The following is a 26,916-nucleotide window of genomic DNA, read 5'->3' as shown; positions in this document are numbered from 1 at the left end:
ATTAATATTTGTGAAAATGAAGTCGCCCAATTGAGTGCTTAAAATGTCTCTGAATAAAGGAATCAGAACATACTCAATTGTTGCCCTTGAAAATCACGTCTCTAAGTGCCTGGTAGGGCATATGCTCCACTGAATCATGTCAATGAACCGTCGGTAAAGCACAAGGGTTTTTGTGAAATGGTTTGTTTGCAAGTACTGTTTCGGTTGAAATTGAATTAAAACCGCAGAGTTTAGGCAAGAGGGAGAGGCCATTGCAAAAAGTAATTTTCCATATTGATTGAAGATGATGGAAATTTACCTGCTAGCATGTTTACGTTTTTAGGGGACAGCCCAGCCATCCGTTCTCTTAGCTTTTCAAAAACATGCTTATTTTTAAGCCTTCCTTTGCCAGACTCGAACAGCACTTAGTTTTTCCAATTCATGGGAAGCTGTCTGTTTGAATGAATGTCACTTACACTGAATTGAACATTTGGTCGAAATTTTTGAGTAGTAAAAGCAGAATGCATTTTCTGAGTCGTGCATTTCAAAGTTAAACCTTTTTGCTGTCTGGGGGAGTTTTTCGGACTTGGCTGAAGAACGGTTGGGATGAGTCATCCTGATTTATACTGACTGACAGCACTGACATTACTAAACGCACAGGTAGTGTTAGCAGAGGTATCGAGTTTTGTGCTATATAGGCAGTGTGTAGGCTTTGTACACATGAGAGACGATGTTTATAGAGTTTGTGTTTGGCAGTGACTAAGTACACATAATCACTTTCAAGTGTTTCTAATCACTCCCAAACACAGCTTTAAAGTACCCAAGTAGATTTAGCATTGGTTAAATAGTTAGAATTATGTAAGTAGACTTAGTGTACTGCAATGTAAAAACAGACTAATTGAGAGTTAGGCAATAAGAGTGAGCAGTACATTTATCAAATATAACAGATACAAGTGGGAAAAGCACATTAAATGTTTTCATTTTTAAATATATTCTTAAACTGATAGTTCACCCAAAAATGAAAATTCTGTCATCATTTTTTCACCCTCAGGTTATTCCAAACCTGTATACATTTCTTTGTGCTGAGAAACATTAAGGAAGATATTTGGAAGAATGTCAGTGACCAAACAGATCTCATCCCCCATTGACACCTTTATTATTTATTTCCCAACTGTGGCTGTAAATGGGGGATTAGGTCTGTTTGGTTACTGACATTCCTCTAAATATCTTCCTTTGTGTTTAGAAGAAACAAAACCATTTATACATGTTTGAAACAATCTGAGGGTGAATAAATGATGGCAGAAATGTGATTTTTGGGTGAACTAGCCCTTTAATACTGATGATCCCATGCTAATGTTCAGACTTTAGATCTTTGTGGGTTGTTTGAAAAGGGTCCGATTTAAAGCAGAAAGGGTGGAGACTAGGTCAACTAGGGTTTTTTCTATTATTTACTTTAGTACAAGCTATTCCATTTTGTTCTCCAGTGCTGTTATGCGAAGGTGTAGTGATAATATTTATGATCAAAATTTATACAGACAGTATTAACCGCTATCAGCGCTTTAATGGAGTGTGCATTTTTTATTTGCTTGCCTTCACACTGCGTTGTCGCAGTTAATGGAACGATAAACAAGGAAATTAGAAATGAAATTAAAATATTGGCAAACCCAAGTGACAAACACACCCTCAGTTCTGTCATTTGAAACATCACAGGGTTGCGTAAGGAGAACTAAAAGTTACTTTTGTCTTTGATCTGCTTTACAGTTAATGCGAAGATTTCTGTTTTTACAGTACACTAGCTCCCATTGGGTCAGTTTGCACCGTCATTTTCTTTTATCAGCAGCTGAAAGTGCACCTATATGGAAAACCACCTCTGCACAGGCAGATAACGTGTTTATATTTATCTCGCCCACCTCTGCTGCTTTTAAACTTTTCAGGTGAGATATTTTTGTGCTTCCCTTGAGGCTCCTCTTGACCTTTTTCTGTTGTGCATGGGTCAGGAAATATGAAAAGTTTTCTGCCCTCTCCTCTGCACACCACGAGTCCCCGACCAGATTAACTGAGAAGGAGTGACACATGATGAGTGACTTCATGACAAATGATCTGAGGTACAGATATGAACAATGGAGAATAAAAGTAAGAGAAGGGAGACCATGGGAGCCATAAAATGAAAGTTTCCTTTGCTGTTTTTTTACTTTTCTTGAAGGTTTACTGCCCTGTCGTCCCCAAAGATCTTTGCATGGGATATTTACTGCCATCAGCTTGCATTAGAGTTAAGTTAATCTGATGGAGGCGGGGAAGAAAAAGATGTATGTTCAAAAAGTTTCTCCTGTAAACAAGTCAAGGTTCCTCTTTTCTTGACGTTTTTTGATGGAGTGGCTCAGAATCGGACCTACTTTCCTCCTAATGGTGTTTCTGGGTCTGAAGTCTTCAGGGGGTGGTGTGCATATTGCCAAGCTTTTATGGTCTGTTCTGAATATGTCCACAGATGCCTTTCTACCTCCCTGTGGGTTACGATCCTGTCACAGAAAACAGAAACAACATTATGTTTAATTATTAATCATAATTATTATTAATAAATTACAGTGTGTTTATAGAATATCTTTTTACAGAATCTGGAGAAGGTCACCCATACCATTTAGGTCTTGTGCTTTAATCACGATTATAAATATGCAGCTTTCTCATATATCTTTCTAATGTAGACGCCGTTCATTCACAATTACGATGATTCAGAAGAAAAAGGGAGTCAAGCTGAGAGTGCAATATGCTCAGAATAAACCCAGTGGATGGGATGAATTGTAGTTAAATCTCAATTTTTTATGTATTCTACCTTAAAGGGGTGCTTTACCTTGAACCATACCCCTGCCCGGCAGTTTCAGTTGTAGATCCCTGAAGACTCCTAGTCTATTATTGGAACCTTTCACCATAATATCCAAATGCTTTTAGGATAAAAAAATCCCAGTCAGCTTTCACATCTGGTTCAGAATAAGCAAACCAAATGTTAAATGATGCGAGAGTGGTGTCATATTTTTACTAATGTGTCATAGCAGGTCTCAGTTGGCATCTTGTCTTTTGGCTGAGACTGAGCATGAAACAGTATAATGTAAGGAAGGGCCAGTTCTGCTGAGACTCAGCACAGAAATGTCAGGTGTGTCCTCTGTCTCTGTGATAAAGAGACCATCGGCTAATGGTTTATTCACAACGGCTTTGTCAGAAGCTCTCAATTTTGCTCTCACTCTCTCCCATTCTGTCCTCAGTATGTCTGCGTGTTTCTTTGCCTTTTCTTTTTCTGCTTACTGTCTCATTGAACAGGTTTACATCATTCTGTGAATGTGAATCCACATTGTATTTATAATAGCAATTCGTCACTTAAGTATGAAAATTATTTTTAATTTCTTGTCTTCATGCCTTCTATGATGTATATTGCTTCTTTTCCTTTTTTCTGTCATTATTCTCAACATTGTAAAGCATAACATTCTAAAACATATAAATTAACATATACAAATGAAAACATGGCGATAACACCAAATCTTGTTGGTTCTTGCATGTGTTGTGATGAAAGACATGACAACTGGTCACAAGGCACAGGAGAACAAGTGGGATCCGACATTATGTATGAATGGTTCTGGTAGGCTGTGAATAGATATGCTCAACTATTTTAGTATTTGTTAAAACCTACTGGAAAAGCTAGTTATTTTACAGTAAATGCATTTTAAACCTTTTCTGTCCTTCTCTCTATAGAACAATGTGACTCATCCACTGTGCCTCCAAACAACATTGAAGCTTCTTGCTCTTGTGCTGCCTCTCTCTCTCTGTCTCTCTCACTCAATGGCTAAAAACACCCCACAAACTGCATGTTATGTAAGAGATCTGCTCAATAGCTGTCCATGCTCTTGTTGTGGCACTCTGGGGTGTTGTTATAGAGCTGACCACATTTGGTCAAGTGCATCATTCAGAGGCTGGAAATGGAACGCTCTGCGCTGCTTCACGGGGTTCGGTGCCTCTTTTTATTTTTAGCCCCCTGCCTACCTTTGCTGAAAAGGGTTTGTGTGAGCGTTTCTAAACCAGGACATGCATGCCATAGGTCATAATTCATGCAGCAACAGTTACAGTAGAAAAAGCACCATCAAATGTGTTGTTCTGCTCCAGTTAAACATTTATGTTAATCTATGTAGATCCATGTAAATGACCATCATGGGTATGATGTGTAAAAAAGCCAGAGGGTGTTCATTCACTAGACTGAGCATTTCATAGACTGCTATGTGCAATGTGTTTATGGAGATGACCCGGTGTCAGACACTTTTATTTATACCAACAACTGACAGATTTCTACTAATAAGTGCTTGACATGGGACGTTAAAGGGAAAGTTTACCCAAAAATGAAAATGATTTCATCATTTTCTCAGACTCACCTCACTTTCTTTTTCATGCAGAATATAAAAATTGGTAAACAAACAACATAGTGGCACATTGATTTTCATTGGACACAAAACCACAGAGACACTCTTCAAAATATCAAGACACTTATATAGTCTTCATTATTGTATTTCTCAAGAACCTCTTACAACTTGTTTATTATATACAGGCTTTGAAAATACAGTGTCAGACAGCTACAGGCACACACGCCAAAGATAATCGAAGATCTTGATTATATTCTTTAACTCTGACTCTCTCTCTCTCTTTTCTACCTTTATTATTCTGCTGTTGAGGAAGCCTTTGCTCAGAGTTACATGTCCAAATGGCTCTGAGCGATTTGATCCAGCCTCTCTGAGGGACCAGAAGATCTGATGTCTGTCTGAATCATCTGCTCAGAGCAGACAGATGATGTCTCTGTCAAAAGTCACACTGAAGGCTCTCCACACCGAGACTTCTAGCCCGTTCCCTATAAAGCATATTATATGTCAGAGATGGATGTCTGTGGCCTTTTTAGAGATGAGAGCAGCCAAGAAGTGGTAGGCCTGATTTACAAGGCTTGAGTCAGTCCACAAGAGACCTGCTCTAAAGTCACTCAGAGCTTTTATAGGACTTGTTTGGCTCTTACAAGCCATGAACACTGAAGCTCTCCATCAGGTCAAATCACTGCAGACTTCAGGGGGAGAATATTACAGCTGAATGCGATACCAGAAAACTAGAAAAACAGATTTTTAAGCAAAAGTATGCAATTTATGAGCAAGAACGGGCAACATTCACATCTGCTATTATTTGTGAAAACACATTAAAATGGTTAAGTCCATTTTTTCTTTAACAGTTTTGAAGTTTTTGGGTACTTTTAAAACTTATTGATGGACAATGACTAAACAAAAATTATGACACATCAATAAAAAAATGAAGAAATTATTTATTAGAATCTTGCTGGTGACTTTAAGGTTCAAATCCAAGTAAATCTAAGCGGTTAAAAGACAGCTGTTCAATTTATTGTATAGTTTAATATTAACTTATTGATCCGTCATTTTATCACAGGTTTTGAAAGGTTCAAAGAAGCTCTCCATGTCAGTCTGCTCGATGGGGCGGATCCCAGGCGGTTATGTGACCAATCACGTATACACATGGGTGGACCCTCAGGGCCGTAGTGTGTCCCCGCCCCCAGACTTGCAGGACCAGCCTGGCTCCGGAGGCAGACACCCGGACATTCAACAACATGGACACCTACAGCACGGGGATGCTGAGAAGAGGGTGAGTGTGTGTCACTTCGTGCAAGCTATAATATTCTTCCTTTATAATAGTCACCGTGCAATCAAACAGGAAAATTCAAAGTGTTTACACAGTTTTGCAGTGATTATTATAAAGGATTTATCCGTGCACACCATTATCTTTTTTAATGAATTTGCACTTGTAGATCTCAAAAACATTAAGCTCCTCTCGCTCTCTCAACAACAACTCTTCACCACATGACGTCAGGGAGGACCAATGGCCAGGCAATTTTAGTCCTCCACTCCAGGCCCAACTTACAACAATCCAATCAAAAAGGGAACTGCAAAATAAAGTCCCGCTCTACATTTTTTTCTAATTTCAGAAGCCGTTTCACTCACATATATGTGCACGATATGGAAAAAATGTCAAACGCAACTTCTGTAATCATGGTCTTTTATAACTACAGCCTATGGGAAGTTGAAATTCGTACACTGTGATACAATGATAGCTAAAATGAAGTGTTGTAACTATATCTTTGGCTCTGTATTTATAATGCTTTCCATTGACATAATTTTATAATCTTATGTACTTTCTGTACTTTTTTGCAATCCCCCTCTCTTTGCTTGGAGATTTTAGTTCAATACAGTTCACATCACATTAGAGTTCCTATACATTTTCTATCTACTCATACTGAAAACAGCATATTTACTTCTTTCTTGTATCAGTTCTAATTTTTGTTTATTTTATTACTATTACTTGGCTTTTTACCACCGTTAGTCATCAGATCCTCTGTTAACACAGCAGGTGCAGTTTAGGACACAGACATGGAGGACCGTGTTTAATTTAACCAAGCCGTGTGCTGGCTAAATCTAACACACATCGATTATCATTTCAAGTTCATTTCAATTCAGGTTCTCTTGCCTCATTTCCTCCACACACACACACAGCTCTCCTCTGCCCTCTCACACCCCAACCTAAATTCTGCCTGTTCAGCTAGAAACATCCAATCAGCTGACACACATGCACGCAAATACACATCCGCACACACACAATGTGTACACACACTGCTCATCATATGTAAACAGTCTACAATCTCTAAACAAATACTCCCGAGATTAAAAACTGCTTGTTTCTTGAGATTTCAGTATGTACAACTTGACATAGTCCTACAGTAATTATAAACAGTGACAATGATCTATATGTTTTGGAAAGAGGCAGTGAAGCATGCTAGCAGCAGAGGTTCTTCAGTGGGATGTTTACTGTTTCGGCTTGACTCTGGGGAGCTCAAAAAAGCATTTTGGGCACATTCTGAGCCAGGCTCACCTGGAATGCTTTTCATGTCAGCGTGATTGATGCGAACCATCTGAACTATCATCTAAATTCAGCCGAATTAGCCAGATCCATGCCAACTTTTCATCCCGCTACGTGTTAAGAATGCGGTAGGAATACAAATGTTTGTTTACCAATATATTTCAGTGCGGTCCGGATCTCTGACCTTTCATATCTTCAGGTGTTATGAATTCCAACTAGGACCTGTCAGTACATTTCATTGGGCATGTCAATTTACCAATCAAATCCGTCTTTAGGGGCTTTTTAAAGCACATGGTTGGGTGTAAAGGTCAGAAATGGTTACTTCATCTTGTTATGCTGCTGTCATTACATTAGACTTAGATGCCAAATCTGCCCTTTTAATTAGTCAGAACAATGCAGAACGCACACATTTTCAGATGCAGTAAATCTGTTGATCGTGTTAGTGTTTAATGAGACAAGGCAAATAAGAACTGATGAACTGCAATCACCTCAAATATCAAGCCCACGCAGAGGTAATAAACGCAGTTGTATATGATTTGCTGATAATTATTCGTAGCTGTCGGCTATGCTGAATCCTAGATTTGATATTAATTCAGGGCATCGCGGTGATCATTACAGGTTGGCGAGCCAATTTAAAAATACCTCCCTTGGATTGCTTTAGCATATTCTATAGTAATGGTTGACCAGAACTGATGAACAGAATGAGATGTGTGAACATAACCGTCTCCCTTCCCTGCCCTCTACACAGAAGATTGCTTTAGGATTGAAAAGATTGTAAGACAATTGAATGTATGTGTGAACAAATAAGATTGACAGATTAATACAAACAGGATACTGTAGTAGTGACTAAAAGCGATATTTTCACAACAATTCTTTAATGAGGGTGTATCCTGCCTTGATGCCCGAGGACTCCTGAGATAGGCACAGGCTCCCCGTGACCCGAGGTAGTTCGGATAAGCGGTAGAAAATGGAATGGAATGGAATTCTTTAATGAACACGCATGTTAGATTAAACCATCAAAATGTGAGGAGTGTGGTATACTATGGAGAAAAAAATGAAAACAACAGTGTATCAGAGAACCTTTATAATTATTATATACAAAAACTGTCTAAATAAATCCCCAAAGCCTTTGAATTAAAGTAAATAAAAATACGTTTAAAGTTGTTTGTTTAAAACATTTTTTGTAAGAAAACATTTTTACAATATTTTATTATTTTCAATAATCTGAATATATATTTTTCTTATATTTCTATTATTATTATAATGTAATATAATACCATTATTTTTTAACATTTAAATATTAAGAATATTTTATTTTCTTGCATCTTCTTTTTTGCCTTGACTCTAATTTTGCGTGTAATCTTTTGCCTCCCTAAAGATGAGCTTCTGTTTCGACTTCAAGCACAACTATAAGTTGTTCATAACATTTTTTTAAATACATCTTTAATTAATGGTTTGTTTTTGTGTGTTACCCAGGTAAACATCTCACTGGATGACGGGCGATCACTGGGTCTGATGATCCGTGGGGGTGCTGAGTATTCTCTAGGCATCTACATCACTGGAGTGGATCGTGGTTCGGCTGCAGAATACAGCGGGCTCAAGGTAAAGCCAGTAATACATAATGCATTTTACAAGTTCTTTTGACCATCACTGATCCTGACGATAATAAAGTTGCAGCGTTGGGCAGAGAAACCAGCGGACCTAAGACCACATTTTGATACTTGATCTGGCAAACATGAAGCAAAGCACTTTTCACTTGACCACTTTCAATTGAAATCTGCTTGAGCTGATTATTGCAAATTGATTGCTTTTCACAAACTATATTTTAGGACCAGTGGCGATCAGTGCCTCCTCTTCAGGGGAAGCAGGAATTCAAAATATGTGTTCAGCGCTTCACGTGAACCTATTTGCATCAGGCATCAAGTCAAAATACGTGCCTGCTGCAGACGCTTCGAAAGGGTTTATGATAAAAGAGACGCTCGCGTTCAGAAGACACTGCGATTAAACTTAATTCGAGTGTCTAGCAAACGCAAGCGTCTCTTATTTTAAAAAACCTTTCGAAACGTCTGCAGCAGGCACGTATTTGGACATGACGGCACCACAAAATACATGTTTTGCCGAGCTTCACATTGCTGCTTCCCCTGAAGAGGAGTCACGGATCGCCACTGTTTAGGACATTGCTGCAGTAGGGCAAGGACTAGATAATGCCCACTGTAAAAACAACTGTAGGATTTACTAAAAACAAATGTAAGTAAAATCTACACAAGTAAATCTTACTAGTCGTTTTTTCCCATGTATGTGTGGAAGGAGGACCTTGTGATATGTTATTGCATGAATATGTGGGTCAAACTAATGATTCTTCAGGTTAAGTTTACAATTATTTATAATGTCATTATTGTCTTTCAGTTACTTTTTTATTTTAATTTAGACTGCATAGACTGCATTAATCTAATCTGCATTAGATTAGATTGACGGCTATTTTGAAAGTTTTGCAAGTTCAAGAACTGTAAAAGTCATTGCTTTATATTTCTGGCTCAGAGCCTTTTCATTTAAATCGTTTGCAGGAGACCAGCAGCGACAAACAGTCTGCATAGCTTGTTAGCTGAATGGAAACGCTAGACGCGCTAAGAAAAGTCTACTTTTGTCATCCGAATATTTTCTGAAGCACATGTGCTGACCGTTTTTATTCCTGGATACTTTCTGCCATATGCAGTATATCCATCTCTTAGTCAGATTTGTAAGTGATTAGGTTATAACTGACTTAGTGTTAGACTTCTTCTTACCACAGCATTGGTAAACAAACTGTTCCATCCGTAGTACTTAGGTTTTTTTTAACATCAAAAGTGCCATTTTTTCCTGCCAGAATGTTTTTGAATATCATTCTGACCTTAGTTGCCCAATATCACTGTTTTGACTACCACTTCACTTTCAGAGTGCGCTTGTAGGAAAGTGTTGCTGTGGTCTGGCATGATCACATTTAGTACTGTTTTTTTAATTAAATTTGTTGTGTACGTATATTGTGTGAGGTGCCACCTGCCAGATGAGTAGATGTCGAATCAAATTGGCACTAAATCTGCAGCGCTGGCTTTATAAAAGATTGAGCGAGCTTTTAACATTTTGGCTTAAGTCCACAGACAAAAAGATGAAAGATTCTCCGGTGACAGGCCAGCTGTGTTTTTTTTTGAAATATCACACAGCTGGATCATCATCATATAGTAGCATCAGTCAGGTTTAACCTGTTGAGATCGTTTGTCGTTTTACTGTCATGATCAAACCAGACTCTGTCTGTTGCCCACCAGAGACATAAATATTTTACTCCATTGTTGGTAATATAGCTCTGTGCCTCTCCATGTGCATAAAATCATTCATTTGTGTTCTGTCTGTCCTGTCCAATGTTAAAACATTTTCGAAAGGGTTGATTTAAACATAAAGATCTTGTGTCCGGGCTTTTGCTAAACGTCAGCCATTTCTTATCATAAATTATTAGAAAACCATTTTGAGACAAACAGTAGAAGCTGTAGTATTTATTTAGGATCAAGGTAGGATGGAGGAGAAGAGAATCCCTCTGTACTGGTCTTAGTCGTCCATCTGATCTAAAATGACCAAGGATCACATGTTCAAAGACAGCGGTGTAACCTCAGGGACAGGAAGGAAGAGTTTGGCAAAGGAGTGAACTATGAGGTAAAACTAGAATTACAGACCTTGTGCATCTTTGTGTTACGGCAGCCAAAGATCTGCTATTATAAACGTCATGCTAACATATAGATCTCCTTTTCTTATAATGTACCTCCTACTATGAATGTCACACACAAATGTTGAACCCGTTTTGCAAATTTCACAGCTCCCACTCATTTGTCATTTCGTTCCATAATGCAATTATCAAGGCTGATCATTATGAATCTTTCCTTCATTTGAACCTTGCAGAATAGCATGAAGACATATATCTCTGACTTTCCTCAACCATGTGTTCTGTGGGGAGCACTGCTGTTGACACGCTGCTGTATGGAAGTGCATTGGTGGCAATGAGGAGATGAAATATTGACTGCTTTTTATGCAAGTCTTTACCGTAATTGCTTGGGTTTCGGGTTGATGCTTCATTTGACCCTTTTTTTCTGTGGACTGGAGGTCCTCAGTCTTCTCATCAATATGTCTAGACCACTGAAAACCTCCTTTTCTCAAAGCCGCTTAAAGCAGAACTAAATAAGGCCAGAGATGAAAGAACCCTTGACCTTCAGTGAAGTGTTTAAATTACATTTAAGGAGCTCTGTGAATCGGTGGTAAATGTTTTTCTTTTTTTGATCAGTTGCTTTGTGCGACATTATAAATCAACATTATAAATAAACCAATAAATTATAAAATGACAAAAGCATATGTGACGTTGGACAACAAAACCAGTCTTATGGGTAAATTTTTGAAAAGACAATATCTGGCGGAGATACAAAAGTTTCGGGAATCTGAGGGAGCAAAAAACTAAATATTGAGAAAATTGCCTTTGAAGTTGTTAATAAGAGATGCTGTAGCAGGCCATCCACTCACAAAAATAAAGTTTTTATATATTTAAGGTAGGAAATTTACAAAATATCTTCGTGGAACATGATCTTTACTTAATATCCTAATGATTTTTGGCATAAAAGAAAAATCTATAATTTTGACCCTTACAATGTATTTTTGTCTTTTATTAAAAATGTTCCCTTTATACTTAAGACTGGTTTTGTGATCCAGGATCATATATACCACAATTTATAAAACTTTTTCAAAAATTAACCTTATAATTATACTAATTTAAATAAAAGCTAATTTAAAATATTGATAAAACTAAAATCAAAATAACTCTGCTGCACTCCTGAAAATGCAGTGTTCTTTTCAGCCCAATTGTTCAGTTAAATTAACCTAGAAAATGTTTATATTTTAACCTAGAGCATAGGTTAATTTATCACCCAACTATTATGTTTGTCCCCTTTTGACCCGACGTGGGTTGAAAAAACAGCATTTTACATGGCAATCAATGAAGTGACAGGGTTTGCGGTATATTATCTGGAATGTAAAAAACAAGTTTGCCGTGTGATCTGTGCAATGTATTAGATGTAAGTAAATGAATGTGGCTGCGTTTGCTGTTGTAGATATAAAAACATCAACAATCTAATCAGCATTGGTGATCTAATGGCCACGGTTGCTCTGGAATCTCTCGAGATTCAGAGTCAGTTCTTAGACGATTCTTATTAAAAGAATGCAGTTCTTTCTCTGTTTAACATGATGTTTTTCTCTATCTGTTTGAATGTGGTTTGTTGCAAAAAAGTAATGCTGTCAATCGATTAAAAAAATTAATCTGACAAACACAATTTTTTTCTGTGATTAATCACGATTAATCGCACGTAACATAAATGTTTTTAAATAAACTTTGACATTGTAATAATTTCACATTTAATCTCCAAATTAATGTAGAAATAACAATTTTTTTAATAATCTATAGCGCTGGACAAAAGATGACAAAATAAAAGGATGATGCGTTAATTGCGTTAAATATGTTAACCGACCAAAAAGCCCTTTTTTATGGCCCTTGATATTTATTAATAAAATTCAGAGATTTTGGACCTGCCTGGCAGCATTCAAAGATATTTTTGACGCCTCTGTATATATCTGCACTCCAAAGCTGTCCACCCCATTCTAGACCACTTTTCATGCAACATGTCCCTCTGTAGAAATTGAAAAGTTCTGGATCCTACTACCAGCGCTTCTGGCAATTTTCCTTTCCTCTGAATCACATTTCCTTTCAAGCTGCCCCACCCAAGCTGCTCTCCCAAAAACCTTTCTCTGTCTGCTTAACAAAACGCCATGTCGATTAAACTTCAGCTGCGCTGGAGGTAAAACTGACTGATGGCTTGGCGTCCGTCCCATCTGCGGTGCCTAATGAAGGTCTGTTCCCCTCGGAGACGAGCCGGGCTCACCTGGCTCTGTGGCGGATGTGCGTCAGACACATTTTTCTGTCCCTCACCGCTGGCGGTGTCTGACGGGAACAGGGCTGACAGATGGATGTGTAAGTGTCGCACGCCGTGTTTGTATATAAGGCTGGACCCCGAAGCCTGGCTGCGGTATAATAGCTTTGCCTGTGCCGTTTATGGCTGTTTCGTTTAGACCCACCTGCAGACCACAAAATGTAGCCAATGGGATTCGAGGAAGAAAATGGAGCTAGTAAACAACCTGGACAGATGTCTCACAAAAACTTAAATGGGTCTTGCCTTAAATGTTATTTTTCCTTTAATTCTTTAATTGAGGTCAAAGCTTCAATAATAAGTACAAGTAAATTTGATTTGTACTTTATGTGTTTATACGTATAAATGAGGTGGGATGATGGTTTTCATGGACACAAGGTAATTTTTTTGTGGATAAATTAATTTCACCCAGGTATCCTTTTTCACTAACCACATTACAACTGTGGACTTATTGAGATACAGAGAGAGTATTTGTTTTACAAAGTGAACAGCATATATGTCTTTATCATTTCAAACCTAACAAATGTGGGAAAAACTATTTGGGGGAATTTCCTGCCTATAGTGGAACCTTCTTACAGTATGTTGTCTTTTAAGTAAATGCAACATTTATTTTGACCTTTTGGTTTCCTTTTGCAGTTTTTTCTATTTGTAATGTAATGCAATGATTTTCATAACCTATTTAAAAGGTTAATTATAACCCAGTCTTTTTTTAGAACTGTTAACAGTCTAGCTGTGTCTCAGTATTGCATATGCTGTATGAACAAATTATAATTTTTATATGTTTTACAATGTCTGTGCATTTGTGCACTGTATGTGATGTTAATGCTGAAAGATCCTCAAGGATTAATGAAGTATCTTCTGACATCGAGCAATAGAGGGCTATTAGGGGAGCGTAGGATATCGGAATGGAGCAGTGGGTGGAGCAGAAAGTAGTTTAATGTTGCAGAGGGTGGAGGAGTGATCGGGAGAGATGGGATGGGATGCAGAGAGCGGCAGAGCACTGGAGAGTGTGATGAGGGGGAAAGAGAGCGCTAGAAGAATTCCAGTGGTTTCCCTTCTGTGAGTAAATGAATGATCCTTGAGTTCCCGCAGCTCGTAAATCAACCCCTCCCTATCCCCCTCTCTCCTACTAGATTCAAGGTTCTATCCCCTCTATCGTCTCTCTCTCTCTCTCTCTCTCTCGCTCTCTCTCTCTCTCTCTTACTCTCTCTACTCCAGTGAATTATGATGCTTTCTAAATGCTGACTCTGCCAGTTGTAGAGCATTTTCACAAAGAAGAGAAAATCGACAAGCATCGATAACAAAACTTTCTTTATGATTTCCTCTTTGATGATGGGAAAAAAGAGAAAATGATAGAGGAAAATGGTGGACTAGGTTTTTGTTCATTTTCTAATACCACAAAATGTCTTCAATCATTTATTTAAAACCTTTCTTTCACGAGCAGAAGTCAGAGGTGTGTTTATTTTATTGGCCTCAGGAGTAGTAAGCCGTGGTTTACACAGCAATGAAAACGCTGTCATTATTTATGTAGCCTTATGTCGTTTTTACCTTAGTTTTTCTGTGAATCTCAATTAGAGGATGTTGACTTTCTTCTGTGAAAGCCAATAGGGAGATTTTGACCTTTTCCACACAGTCACAATGAGTGGCAAGCTAAGCTTCAAAACTGCTGTAAAAGCAACAAAAGTAGTCGTGAGAAACTCATGCACTGTACGTACCAGGTCATCTGCAAAAATATTTTTGTGAGGGAAAATCGAAATATTTTTTTATATAGAAAATATTTCTATCTACTGCTCTACAGTAAAATCACCCTCCATTCTGTGCAGAATATTTAAAAATCAGCACATGCCTTCAGGACAGACGCGACAATGGCCTTTCAAGTCAAGGAAGATGAATATTGACTTATGGTCTATCCTTCACAACAAAATACTACATGGTAGATAAATACGTAAAATATACCATGCAAGTCTTCTTTCTATTTTGAAGTAAACAAAAAGCAGAATGAATATTCTTCCAAAAGGATATTTTTGTGTTCCATGAAAAAACAAGTTTGGAACTTGAGAGTTAGACAGTTATGATAAAATCATTAATTTCTGAGTCAACTTGTGCTTAAATGTGATCTGTGAAGAGAGGTGTTGAATGGTTAAGAGCAGAGAAGTCATCTACAGTAGTGCTCCAGTAAAGCAATGGTGTTATAGACATGGATTATAGAGAGGATTTTCATGAATTATGTTCATTGCATTGATTTCCAGCACATTACCAATATTCTGATTTAGCTGAGTAGCTTTAATGAGGACAGATTGGGGGTTTTTTGTCTACGGCTTGTAACTGGATAATTTCCAGTGAATGCAATATCAGTGCTTGCTGGCTTTCTCTTTTTCACAACAGTATCTGCATTCTCACTTCTTCTTTAATCTTGTTACTGAAGGAAGCTGTCAATGAGACACAGATAATATTCAAAACTGTGTCTCTATCTACAGTATTTTATAACAACGATTAATCTAGTCATACAGATTAAAACTGTTTTATATAGTTCATGATGTTTGTTTGTGTAATTTTGCTCTCAGCTTTTACAAGCAGGTTCCTGTGGTGTGTGGCTTCTGCTCCATTTTTGCATCATTATTGTGTTTCATTTTATTTCGTGTTCTATTTTCAGGTCTCTGATGTATCTCCCAATGTCTCTCTGTCTTTTGTAGGTCGGGGATCAGATTCTGGATGTCAATGGCCGGAGCTTCCGGACCATTCCTCACGACGAGGCCGTTCAGATCTTGAAGAATTCCAGGCACATGCTGATGAACATAAAGGACGTGGGCCGGCTGCCTCATGCACGTACAGTGGTGGATGAGACCAAGTGGATCCCCAGTGTGCAGATTGCAGAGAGCTCAGCCAATAGCAACACTCTGAGGTGTCTTGCATATTTTTCTGCTTGTTAAGATATGATAGGACAAAATATTTTAATGCACTCAAGAAGTTTGTCTCTGAGGTTTTTCTGAAGGAAACACAAATGATCCAATGTTTGTGATGTGTGTGAGATTGTTGAAAATTGTTTGAGAGATGCCCACTGTGATTTTTTTATCCAAATGGGCTGGAATGTTCATTGTCATAGGGTTAGGAAAAAAATGTGTGCTTTCATACTGTGAGGTGAAATTATAATCAGTGTCACCGTTTACCACCACATACTGAAATCTATTTTAAGACTCGCTCAGTACATATAGGTTCCTTGCGAATAAAATAAATTGAGCTTAAATAATTTAATGATCTTAATGATCCTGTACCTAATGTATTCCGAGCAATTATATGGAAATTAATCCCGTTCATTCCATTATTGTAATAGCCCCACTGTGATATTTTAAAATCTTCTGGATTTTGGTCATGGTTGTAATGAAATTATACTCAGGTCAGCAATTCCAATGGGTTTTAAAGAGGGTCTCTAGCAGTGACTAGCTTTTAAAGCTAGATGTTGCACTATTGTTAGATGGTTTGCCATAGGCAATGATGGTTGACATGTTTGTATATGGTAGAAGAAGCACTTTGATTTCTTCGCTTTCAACGGAAATCCAGCAAGGTGCCTTTTAGTTCTACGCTTCATTAGTCTTGGAGTACCACTATCACCATTCAAAGGAGATATTGAAATTAACGTTTGACTTTATTTATCTTGTATTAGAAGTAGTGATAGGCCAAAATAATTTTCACAAATAGACAATATATTTTTCTGTTTTTTTCTGTTCCTGGAAGAAAATTAAAAAAATTATATTATAAGTAGGGGTCTATACATTCTCTTCAATTAAATCATTTTTTTTTTATTTTAACAAGTTTCAGAGGCTTTTTAGATTACATTTATTCCACTGATGGAAAAAAAGTCTTTGAAAAGCAATTTAAAAATAAGGTTTCGTCTTCATACATTTGCATTTAGATTATCAAGATTATCTGATCAAGATTTTTTTAACAAAAAATCATTCATTTTATCATCCAATACTATTCAGAATATAATGTGTTCTCTAGCAAAGCTGGGTGGTGACTGAATTTTATCTCCAACCAATAAGACTTATTTTACCAGAAAATCCTGGAAAAACACAAAAAAAGAAAAGATAATCAGTTGTTCAATTCAATTCAAGTTTATTTATATAGCGCTTTTCACAATGTGCATTGTTCCAAAGCAGCTTTACAGGGGCAAACAGGAAAAACAGAAAAGGGAAAACACAGCACAGTGCATGGTGTTTATAGAACGAGCAAGATCATTCTCATAAATAATATCTAATTAAAAAAATAATTATAATAATCAATTTCTTATACCTCTCTTTAATAATCATTAAAGTTCAAAGTCTTGACAGAAGCTCAGGTATGTCTTCACAATTAAACCGATGTCTCAAAAACTCAGATGATGGATATACCATTCAAAACTTTAAAATGAGTTTCCTTTGATTTAAAGGACACTGGAAAGCTTATATACTGCATTCGTAATTTTTTAATAGTTGGCCTATAAAAAGGAGTGATGGGAGTTCACATGAACCATCTGCCATGTTATAAAGTGACTAAATTTGAAAAAGTTTTTGGAATGGCATTTAAAACACCCTCAAATGGTTAACGTTCACAATGTATATTGTATTTGGAACAAAAATCCCTGAAGGATAATAAACTACCATTCCCATTCATCAAATGGAAAACTGACCAAAACACCCTTTTCAAGCCAATCAATTATATAATATTTTCCAATACAGCAAAACTTGTTGGTGTAAGGAAGATCATATGATTGGAAATCTGGAACGAGTAAAGTTGCAACCTAATATAGGAAGTAAATTCCGCGCAGTTCTTAATGGAGCTCTGGGAATACAAATATTTTTTTTTGCTAAAAAATATTAATGCCATTAAACCTTCAAAATGCCTTTTATAAATATTTAATTAGAAATGATTTAGAAAAATCAAAGGCTTGCAAACCACTATTTTCATAATCTTGCACAAGTTGTGCTCCCTTAATATAATGGACATGTTTTCTCCAGACAAAGTTCTAATTAATTTGGTTGATGGTATTAATATAGGTTTATTGGAAATAGAAAGACAAGATGCAGGATAAAAACACCTAGCTAAACTTTCCACTTTAATTAAATCAATTTGATCAAAAATGGACAAATCCCTTTGCATCCATGCATCAAGTCTACCTCTTCTTTCATTGTGTTTATCTATCATAAAGTCATGTGTATGCCTAAATATTTAACACTTGCTTTGATTGGAATATTATAAGCAGGTTTGAAGGGACATTCATGTATGATAATCATTTCACATTTACCAGTATTAAGGTTTAAACCTGACATTTTTGAAAAAATAATACATTTTCTTTTATATAATGTTGAATTGTCAGCCAATTGACTAAATATAATTTCCTGTCCAAACTCTTTTAAACCTTAAGTTTTTGAGTTTTCAATTTAAATAAGGAAAGCCAACATCTTTGCAGCCAAAATAAGAGAAAAGATTTACAACGAAATGTCCATGCAAGAGTTCGGTTCTTTTTTCCATTCAGTTCTGGCGTTCCTGGTTCATGTGCGCGCTTCAGCAGTCTTAGGCTAACCCCAACACCAAAAGTTTTATAATTTAATGAAAAGCTGCAAAACATTCCCTAAATCCCCAATCAACCAGAAAGGTTGAACGTAATACCGTCTGGACCAGGGGATTTATCTAATGATAAACACACAACAGCAGAGTCAAGCTCCACAATTGTTAAATCTGCATCACACATTGTTTTAAGTTGTTCATCTATATTGGGGACAAATTCTCTGATATTTTGAAAGAGTGGATCAGGGTCTAATATTGAAGAGGACAAGTATAAGTTTTGATGAAAGTTAGCAATTTCTTTTGCTATTAATTGTGTATTTAAACATTCTATCCCATCAATGATTTAAGTTTTAATAGAGTTTCTAACCTGACACTTTTTTCTAACCGAAATAAGCGTTTAAGAGTTAAACGTTTAAAAGTAAGAATTTTTCTTTCCTTTTTCCATCCACTCAGCTCTCAATCTAATATATGCCTCCTTAGCTTTCCTCATAAAGATTTTATCCAACTGTGAGTGCAAAAACAACAATTTTGATCTATCATCCTCTGTAAAATTAACTTTGATAAAGTATTCTTTTATTTCTTTAATAAAAGAGGTCTCTTCCATGATATAATAATTATTATTTGTTTACTATAATAAATTGATATTAGGCAGATTGCGAACTGAACAATCATTTGATGATGTCTTCCATTTTCCTTTTGGCCAATCCGATGAACCAAGTCAACTATGTCTCCCAACTTGTGAACAAATGCGGAGCTATAATTTGTTTACTTTACTTAATGCAATTGAGCAAACTCCTTGCCTTGATTCAATTAAGTAAGCTTAAATACACTGTATTAAAAAAAAGTTTAACATACTAAAATTATTAAAATATTACTTGACTTTTCTGATTCAATTTTAATTTAATGAATTTGAAGTTGAAATGACAAAATTTTGCCTGTAATTGTATGTTAACTAAACTCTATTCTTTGTTTCTTTTTTTACATATGTATAAATCAAACTTATGCAACCCAAAATGAGCAAGAAGAGACTGATCTCATAACTGGCAATAGCACAGTTACATTCACACGGACATAACACATGAAACAGGTTACATGTAACCTCCCACATCCTAAGCACGTGCACCACTCTACTGAACAATGGTAGGCACAAAACTGATTATATTATATTTGATATATAAAAATATGTCAAAACTCTACGAAAGAGTTCTTTTCATCCCTTTAATACGCAGATTCCATCTCTGCTTGTAACGTTCCATATTGATGTTTTCGACCTCTACTCCATTTTACGAGAACTGCTACTTGCTTTTCCAAAGCTCAACATTTTTGCTTGCACTTAGTTCATCTCCGCAGAATTAAATTTGACCGATTTGGTGATGATTTTGTGTGAGTTTGTCTGCAATGTCCTCCAGCTTTTTGCCTTGAGAGTCCAACCTCGCTTTTAAAGAGTTAATTGCAGTAGTAAGGCTGCATTGGAGATTTCTGTGTATTCTGGTTTCATCCTTTTTTGGAAGGTTTTTGGTTGGGGTGAATTGAGGGGCATCCCGCCGACCGTATATGTGTTCCGTTTCCGTGCGTACACTTTGGGCTCTGTTCGCTATATGCGCCAGAATACCTTATGTTTAACACTCAACGAATAGACTGATCCTAGTTGCATCAAAAGAAGTGGACACACACCATAGTCGTGTGTTTAATAAGTCAACTGACTTTGTGAGAAAGTAGCAATAAATCATACAATTTGAAATAGTCCTGACAGAGCTCAGCAAAACATGTGTGCCTAGTCCGCCATCTTCCCAGAAATCCTTGTTTGTTTAAAGATGTGTTGATTCCCGTTCCAGATGCTCCTTATATAAAGTTATTGTATGGTTTCAGTTCAGATTTGTTTGTAACACGTTTATACTGCTTTGTTCTTTTTATTAGAAGAATTTATTATGCAGATTCACATTAAACAATGTGTGGAGCAGAAATCATCCATGTCTAAATTTGTTCTGCTGTAACTGAGAAAAGTTTTCTCTCTTAGATTGCTACTTGAATCTGGTTCCTCTTGCATATTACATTTGTGTATGAAAACGGTAATGTTTTTAAAAACTACTCAGTTTTTTGTGTGTGTCTTATTTTGCCTTGGGCTCCAAGTGAGCCAGAACTGCCACTTGTGAATCAAAATCTTATCATCCAATGTCTAAGGCAAACTTTCTGATTACTGTCTTTGGGAATTTTCCTCTGCATACACTTAAAAAAGACTTATCTTAAAAGTACTGTAGGGTATAGGACTTTGCGATTAGATGATACAATTATTTGTCAGCGTATACTTAACTTCTTTCCTTTGTTCTCACTCAACCAAATCTCTCTCTCTCCCTCTTTTTTTCTCTCGCCACCAGCTGTCTGTCTGTTGATGTTCGAGCAGGAGGTTCAGGAAAGGTACGGTACAACATGCACATTCATTTGCATACACATTTAAACTTCTGCCGGTTTTTGATTAGGAGAAATGGTGTTGGAATAAAGTTGTCTTTCGTTAGCTTTGTGTGATTGGTATTGTTTGGAAATATAACCATAATGTCCTCCGCAGTTATTCTGTTCAGTGTGATAATGAATAAGGTAATTTATGGGCTCCAGATGTCACATTGCATTGTGGTCCGCCAGAAGATCAAAGCAATCAAGCACTTTAAGTGTGCAAATCGACCCATCTCCGCTATCTCAGAGCAAACACATTGTAATAGCAAAACGCGCACGTGTGTGCCGGGTCTGTATACCCATCAGCACACATTGTACGGTCTTCATTTTATTTCATGGCATTTTATCTGATCCTTGTTAAAGGCCTGTCTATGCACAGCAGTAAAGCCGTGATCCCCTCCTAACTCACAGACCAGTTCTGACCTGGGACATGTCAAACTGCCCTCATTTTCTAAAGTGTCTGTTTCTTCTGCTGGAGACAGGGAGGAAAGTCTATGTCCTGCTGGGCAAAGAAAACCTTTCAGGGAATCTGAGTGTATTTCCTGTGCTGTAGAGCACACGTGATGTTTATCTACATGTAGTTGTGTTTTATCAAGGGCATGTTAAGAATGGTTGGAGAAAACCAGCACAGGAGAATCAAACTGTATACCATTCTTTGTATGGCTGTCAAAAATAATTTTCTTAATCTTTTTCTTGTTTTCCGATAGAAATATCCAAACGTCTTTAAAATAAGAAGAACTGATAAGTTTAATAAAACATTTTGTATAATCTAGTGAGACTTATGCTTAAAACAAAAAATCTGTGAATTCGTTCTAAGGGTGTTTAGTTGTTTTAGCTGGAAAACAATTTTAATGAAAATACTGATGAGTATTTGTTCCTCTGAACCTTCTTTGCTCTCTCTCTTAACTTGAATCTTAACACTCTTCACATTTCACATTCCATCCATTCCAGGCTCTGTAAAAAAACTGGCACAGATGCAGAAATTCTCAAGGTGACCTGGGGTGTTGCCTAGGATCTTCACTCTAGTAGTATTATAGACGCAGGAGAGTAAATTTGAAGACAGGTCATTATCTGTAGAAGAGAAATAGAGGTGTCACTCACCAGATGCAGAAATACAGCTTTACTCGCAGGCAGAGATGTTCAGTACTGATAAAGAGTATGCTTTTCACTGTCGGGACAGTAAGCTTAGAGTTGTGCTTAAATATGTTGTGCTGTGAGGGAGATGATTTCTTAAACATTTTGACCTTGACTTGTAATTGGCTGATCTGATCAGAAAAGTAAAGTCATGGACATTTTTATAATGAACCTGCATTTTGTGAGTCTGCTTTAACATTTTAGCAGTAATCAGTTAGTAATCTATATTTATGACCATTTAATATAATTATTTAAAAAAATCATTATCATCTATAGTAATTACAAGGGACTGGAAATGTCATAGATATGCATTAGTCAAAAGCTTCCGGAACCCTCCTTATTAGTTTTACTATGTGATGTTTGTTTACTTCCTGTATGATTTTTGCAGACTTTCAGTGCATTTAAATAGTACGTACCATGAGATCATGAAATAGACATTTCATGCAATCTGTTCTGTTGCCGTGTTTGAAAGTAAGCTGTCTGCCAAGTTGTAAGTCCGAAGGTGAATAAATAACAAAGTTATTTGCTTGTAAAAATGGGAGTCGACTCTGAATCACACAACTCTCGACGTTGTGTTGAAAGACAGACTGGGGACTTATCTTAACACGCCACGGTGCTGAGCCGTATTACGACCTCAAGCTAAGCGACACTGACTAGCTTGGCGAGTCACAAGTGAGCAGTACAGCGAGATGTAACCTTCCACTGGATAGTAGTGGACATACTGTGAAGCCTGTACTGACAGTCATCACGGATAGGGCGTTCACCTTGGAAGTGAAGCGCCGGTGTCTCAGTGAGACTTACCGCCAAATTTCTAGGCACCCTTGGGACACGAAGAATGCTGGAGGTTCCTACCCTCTTGTAGAGGTAAGCGCCATCAAGAGCGGCCTCCATCGTAATAAGGATGAGAGGCGTCTCCGAGGGGCTTACAGGAACTAAGGCCATGTAGGACCCTTTATGGTCCTAAGAGGGTACGGGGCGCGCCACGTCCCAAGGAGCCTCAGAAAGTGATCAGCGGGTCACGGAGTCCGGCTGACCAGTTTCATCCAGTTCAGCACCGACTGCAGAAACTCGTTGGTGAGCATGCTGCATAAGGGCAGAGTCGTAGAAGACGTAAGAGTAAGCGTTCTACGAGTCGATTGCCACAACCAATCTTGTCACCAAGATGCGCTGGACATCCAACTACATGTAAACCGTAATCCTGTAATGATGGTAGTGGGGTTCCATTTGCAACAAATGATGAACGCGTTTGACCAATAACAACAGACTACACCTTCTGACCAATCATATGACACAAGGTTAGCGGGTAGGCGGGCCTAGACGGATGAATCGCGGAACAAATCATTTGAGAGTCAGTCAAGAAGTAAGGTACGAAAAACTGCCTATTATAACGACATTATAGTGTCTTTACACATTGTCTACATAAACTTGTTGTTGGACACGCCATAAACCAAAGTAGGACCTTAAAAACCATATGCTAGGTACTCTTTAAGATATTTTATATGAGTGCATGTTTTCCCTGGGAATTAAACTAATAAAATTAAAAAATACTATTGGCATGCTTTACTAGTTGAGCTACATGAGCATGAGGATTAATGTCAGGAGATTGATGACAGTGGTGGAAGGTCATAAATGGAATTTTAAGAGTCAGGCTCTTATTGTATTGCTACTGTACTGTATATTGCAATTGATTTTTAAACATGTGAGTTATTCCCCAGTGGTTTGTGACTACAACTGTGGGGCCATATAATTGACAGGGTGACATCACCAATTGAGATACTGTCATTCAAGATAACAGATCGCATTAGATCTGATTAGATCTCCTATTAGATCTTATTAATTGTATTTCCCCCATTATGATTTCTTGTCTCTGTACTTAATTATAAAAACACACATTTACTTTATACAGTACATTACGTTTTAATTTATAAATGAGGCCAATGCTGATTCATTGGAAAAGTCAGCAGTGTTGCAAACCAGATCTCGGATCACAACCACCACATCCGGCAAATGCATTAACCACTAGGCAGTGGCTCAGAGTTCTGTTGGCATTGCTAACCAAATAATTGACTCAATTTTATGGTGTTATTCAGACAAATGTAGATTAAAAGCCTTTTTTTAACAATGCCATCATGTTGTCCAGAGCATCCAGTTACTGTGATCAGCATTCTAATCCATTGTTACACAGGCAATTAGAATTAAAATGGCTTTAGTAGAATAAAGAAAGTAACATGGAGGAATTGATCCACGCTGAATCATTAAGTAAAATAATTTGCTCTTGTAATTTTTTTTGCTAAAAGTGCTGACTCCTACAGTATGCTGAATTTGTCACTGTGTGTTTTTTAATCAGAATTAAAGCCTAGGTATAATTGTATTTAAAAGGAAAATTCGGTCTTCATTTATTCACCTTCAGGTTGATCCAAACCTGGAATCATTTCTTTATTATGCTAAACACAATGGAAGATATTTGGAAGAATGTCAGAACCCCAAAAGATCTCATACCCCATTGCTTCCCGTAGTATTTATTTTCCCTATAGGCATTAAATAAGGGTTCAGCTCTCTTTGGTTACTGGCATTTTTCCAAATATCTTCCTTGGTTTATCCCCTAACAACCCTCAAGGTCAGCAGTCAAAAAAATGACATTCAGTGTAAAGTTTGGACTTATGTCTTTTTATGTATTCTTAATCATTAATGGAAATGATGTTATTATTTATTCATCCAGATGACATTCCACACCTGTGTGCTGCTATTTTGACCCTAAAACACGAAAATATATATTTTTTCATGATATGTTTAGCATCTCACACGCAAGTGTTTACAGTGAAAAAAAGTACAAGTTGATGCTAAATAGACACAAGCTGCTGGAAAGTGCAAGAATATTAATAAATGACAAAAATAGAGATCATTGATTATTACAAATTGTTGTTTTTCCAACATGTGTATTTTGGTCTTCCTGCGAAAAAATAGCAGGAACATCAGGGGGCTAAAGAATAACAAAATGTTCATTTTTGGGTCAACTGTTTCTTAAAAAACAAGAACATGAAGGGCAGTGGGAGATGTGAAAGTGTTTAGACTATCAGACCTTTTCTATGTATTTCATCTCTTTAACCTTAAGGAGTTTGGTTACCTTGCTTGGTGGTGCGTAAATAACCTCTCTTGTGTGTCCCAAACACACTGCCTTACATCGGTTGTGCGGCCCCTCCGCCCTGTGCCTTAGGCCTGGCATGCCTTTTTCTATTAGAATGAATCTGAGCCTGCCTGTATTAAATGCTCAAGAAATCGCCGAGCTCTTCTAAAAGGCTTCATGAAACAGCTACAATACAAGCTGTCCATCATATGTAGCCCGAAGTATGAAACTTTGAATGAGCCGTATGTAGGTCGTTCAAAATTCACCTAGTTGAACACTATTGTGTGCCAGTCTTTTTTGTCTGAGAATGAGGGAAAGACTTTCATACTAATCTATGCACGCATCATTGAAATTTTGAAAATAATATTTCTAATTGAACTATTTATTACTTGATGTACTAGTCTCTAAAAGACAAGTTTTCCTGTAGCTCAGGTAAGAGTATTGCGTTAACAACAAAAGTCGTGGGTTCGATCCCAGGGGATTGCACATACTTAGAAACAAATGTATGGGACAATGAAATGTAAGTCGCTTTGGATAAAAGCGTCTGCCAAATGCACAAATGAAGACATGTAGGTAAAATACAAGAGCAAATAAATGATTGTGAGTAAGCGACTCCAAACAGGAAAAAGCATTTGTGCGCATCAATCTCACAGTTTTCTCGATTGTTTAAGAGCTCATTCATCATCACATTGTGGTGACACAGAAGGTCCGTCTCATCTTCCTGCTCCTGACGTAACTCTCTTAACTTCACATCCAGCTCTGACTCATAACTAATTTCAGAAAAATCTGACAAGCTGACAGCAGCATACGCAGCCGCTGCTGTTCCAATGCAAAATGCTTCCGGTAAATTATAATGACACTTCATGCTTAAAGTGCTGCTGGAAATAGGCTGCCGTGGAGCTTTGGGTACTAAAGGACTTGCTGTAGGGGAACAGTCTTTAATCGGGTGCTTGTTTAAAGTTGAGAGTCAAATGGGCAGAGATGCTCTTATCCTGGGTTATTGATTAGTGCTGGCACAGTGGAACCGCCAAGGGACTGTTTTAGTGATCAGAGCTTTGGATCAGCAAAATCTAGGAATGAGGGCAGTAATGAGGGATGAACGAGTCTCTCCAGACTCCCGCAATCATCAATCTCGGCGTTTGGAGATAAAGTGCAAACCAGCTTGCCAAATGAAACATGCCACCGGCCTTCATGTAAGATGTTTTTTTTGTCCGTCCTTATAAATGTTTCAAATCATGGGGACAAAATCAATTTGTACAGGCTGATAAGGTTTTATTGCAGATTACATCATTTCCTCTGGGCACATTTTTGGACACAGGGCCTTACTTACTGTATAAAGCAGGCTCAGATTTGCCCTAAATGTAAACATTTGATAATTCCCCACATGTTGAAATAAACAGTTTGTAAAATGCTGATATGCACAGATGTTTTCACATTTGCCCTACTTTATCGTGGATCATCTTAAAGTGAAATGGACACACAATGCATCCTATGGGGCACAATGCAAACATTTACATTTAGTCATCTAGCAGAAGCATTTATCCAAAGCGACTTACAAAGAGTTCAGGGAGCAATAAGCGATATGTCATACAGGACCAATACTACAATAGGTATAAATTAAGTTATTTGTTTGCAATATGTGGATAAATGCATGTGCATGTATTGGTACCTTACTAATATTTGTATTAAATGATACCATTTCTATGATCAATGGTATTTAATTTCTTTATTGTTTTCACATGCATATCACTTTTTAAT

General features: G+C 37.2%; 1 protein-coding gene across 2 annotated transcripts in view; it reads left to right on the top strand.

Moving 5' to 3' along the window:
* Positions 1–26,916, top strand: part of whrnb (whirlin b) — a 48,834-nt gene that overhangs the window by 7,092 nt on the left and 14,826 nt on the right. For both annotated transcript variants that reach the window (XR_008906507.1, XM_056746304.1), the window contains exons 2-5: positions 5,437–5,649; positions 8,395–8,520; positions 15,602–15,810; positions 20,828–20,867. Coding sequence is in view for 1 of the 2 variants with exons in the window: in XM_056746304.1 (XP_056602282.1) it covers positions 5,437–5,649; positions 8,395–8,520; positions 15,602–15,810; positions 20,828–20,867 (588 nt within the window). In the remaining variant the exon portion in view is untranslated. The remainder of the gene's footprint in view (positions 1–5,436; positions 5,650–8,394; positions 8,521–15,601; positions 15,811–20,827; positions 20,868–26,916) is intronic.

Source organism: Triplophysa dalaica, chromosome 4 (assembly GCF_015846415.1).
Source record: "Triplophysa dalaica isolate WHDGS20190420 chromosome 4, ASM1584641v1, whole genome shotgun sequence".
NCBI classification, from domain to species: Eukaryota; Metazoa; Chordata; class Actinopteri; order Cypriniformes; family Nemacheilidae; genus Triplophysa; species Triplophysa dalaica.
This window is presented reverse-complemented; position numbering and strand designations above follow the sequence as displayed.